This window comes from Amphimedon queenslandica, unplaced genomic scaffold, assembly GCF_000090795.2.
Source record: "Amphimedon queenslandica unplaced genomic scaffold, v1.1 AMPQUscaffold_612_Cont27370, whole genome shotgun sequence".
NCBI classification, from domain to species: Eukaryota; Metazoa; Porifera; class Demospongiae; order Haplosclerida; family Niphatidae; genus Amphimedon; species Amphimedon queenslandica.
The window spans coordinates 1-1,019 of record NW_003559037.1 but is presented as its reverse complement, the minus strand read 5'-3'; the positions used below and the strand labels follow the sequence as shown (position 1 = coordinate 1,019).

Genomic DNA, 1,019 nt, shown 5'->3' with positions numbered 1-1,019 from the left:
CCCACATGTTGAGTATTAGGTTAGGGCCGGAGTCCATTAGGAATGAGCTGCTCAGTGCTCCAGTAGCTCCTGCTCCAATTATCATCACTCGCTTGCTGCTCGCCGCCATTTTGTTTTAATAACGAGCCCCGCCCCAAGTACTTGCAACTAATTAATCACGCCTCTTTTATTGACCACGCCCACTCAGATTCAATGCTTCAGCTAACGTAGAGCAACGTGAAGAGGCGAGGTAAGTTAACCCTAGCTCTTTCTTGCTCTCTCTTTATCCCCTTGAGCCTAGCTGGCTAGAAATGGAGCTAAATGTTGCTATACAAACCTAGCCATAGTCTTTCAATTATTACAAGTTTATGAGTCTCTAATTAATTTAATTATTTTTTATTAATTACTAGACCAGTTATGGCTGAAGGATTGGCGGTGAAAACTATTAAACTTTTGAATAAAAGAACAGAAATATGTGATGTTGAACTGATCAGCTACTCAAATGAACAGATCCCATTTAGCATGTACGTTGTGACATGTTATGTTATCATTATTATTAATATTACTTTAGTGATTTCAATTTGAATATCAAAAAGAGGATTAGCTTTTTAGAAATGAAGAAAAAAATCAGTTCAAAGATATTTCCTTTACTGCCTATGCTGAGTCGCCAATCGAAAGGTATTATTAATTAGAGGGTGTGGCTAATTAATTAATTAATAGTGGTACACAATGGGCAGCTGATAGTGTACTTGGAGTTAAGAGCTAGCGGCATTTCTTCTCAAAACAAATTTAAAAATGTTTTTGATAGTTTGAGGAAAATGAAATGGGTAAGACGCCATTTTAATAGTACAATCTACAGCACTTTTACCTTTCTTTTTCTCTCTGTCTCTCTCTCCCCTCCCTCTCTCTCTCTAGGTTGCTACAGCCACTCCCACTGATAACGTAAAAGTCTTCATTATACCAACTTCATCTCTGACACATGAACTAGGTAACAAACATAGTGATAGATCTAGAGGGAGTTTAGGAGACTTTTGGTTTTC

The 1,019-nt window shown here is 37.6% G+C and overlaps 1 protein-coding gene across 1 annotated transcript; it reads left to right on the top strand.

The window, feature by feature from the left end:
• Nucleotides 1-183: 183 nt before the first annotated feature.
• Nucleotides 184-967, top strand: LOC109593609 (uncharacterized; the record flags this gene model as incomplete). The annotated part of the gene is made up of 5 exons (XM_020008612.1): nucleotides 184-229; nucleotides 390-503; nucleotides 551-657; nucleotides 700-806; nucleotides 895-967. Coding segments are annotated over exons 2-5 (394 nt in total), but the record flags the coding sequence as incomplete, so codon positions are not given.
• Between the last annotated feature and the right edge of the window lie 52 nt (nucleotides 968-1,019).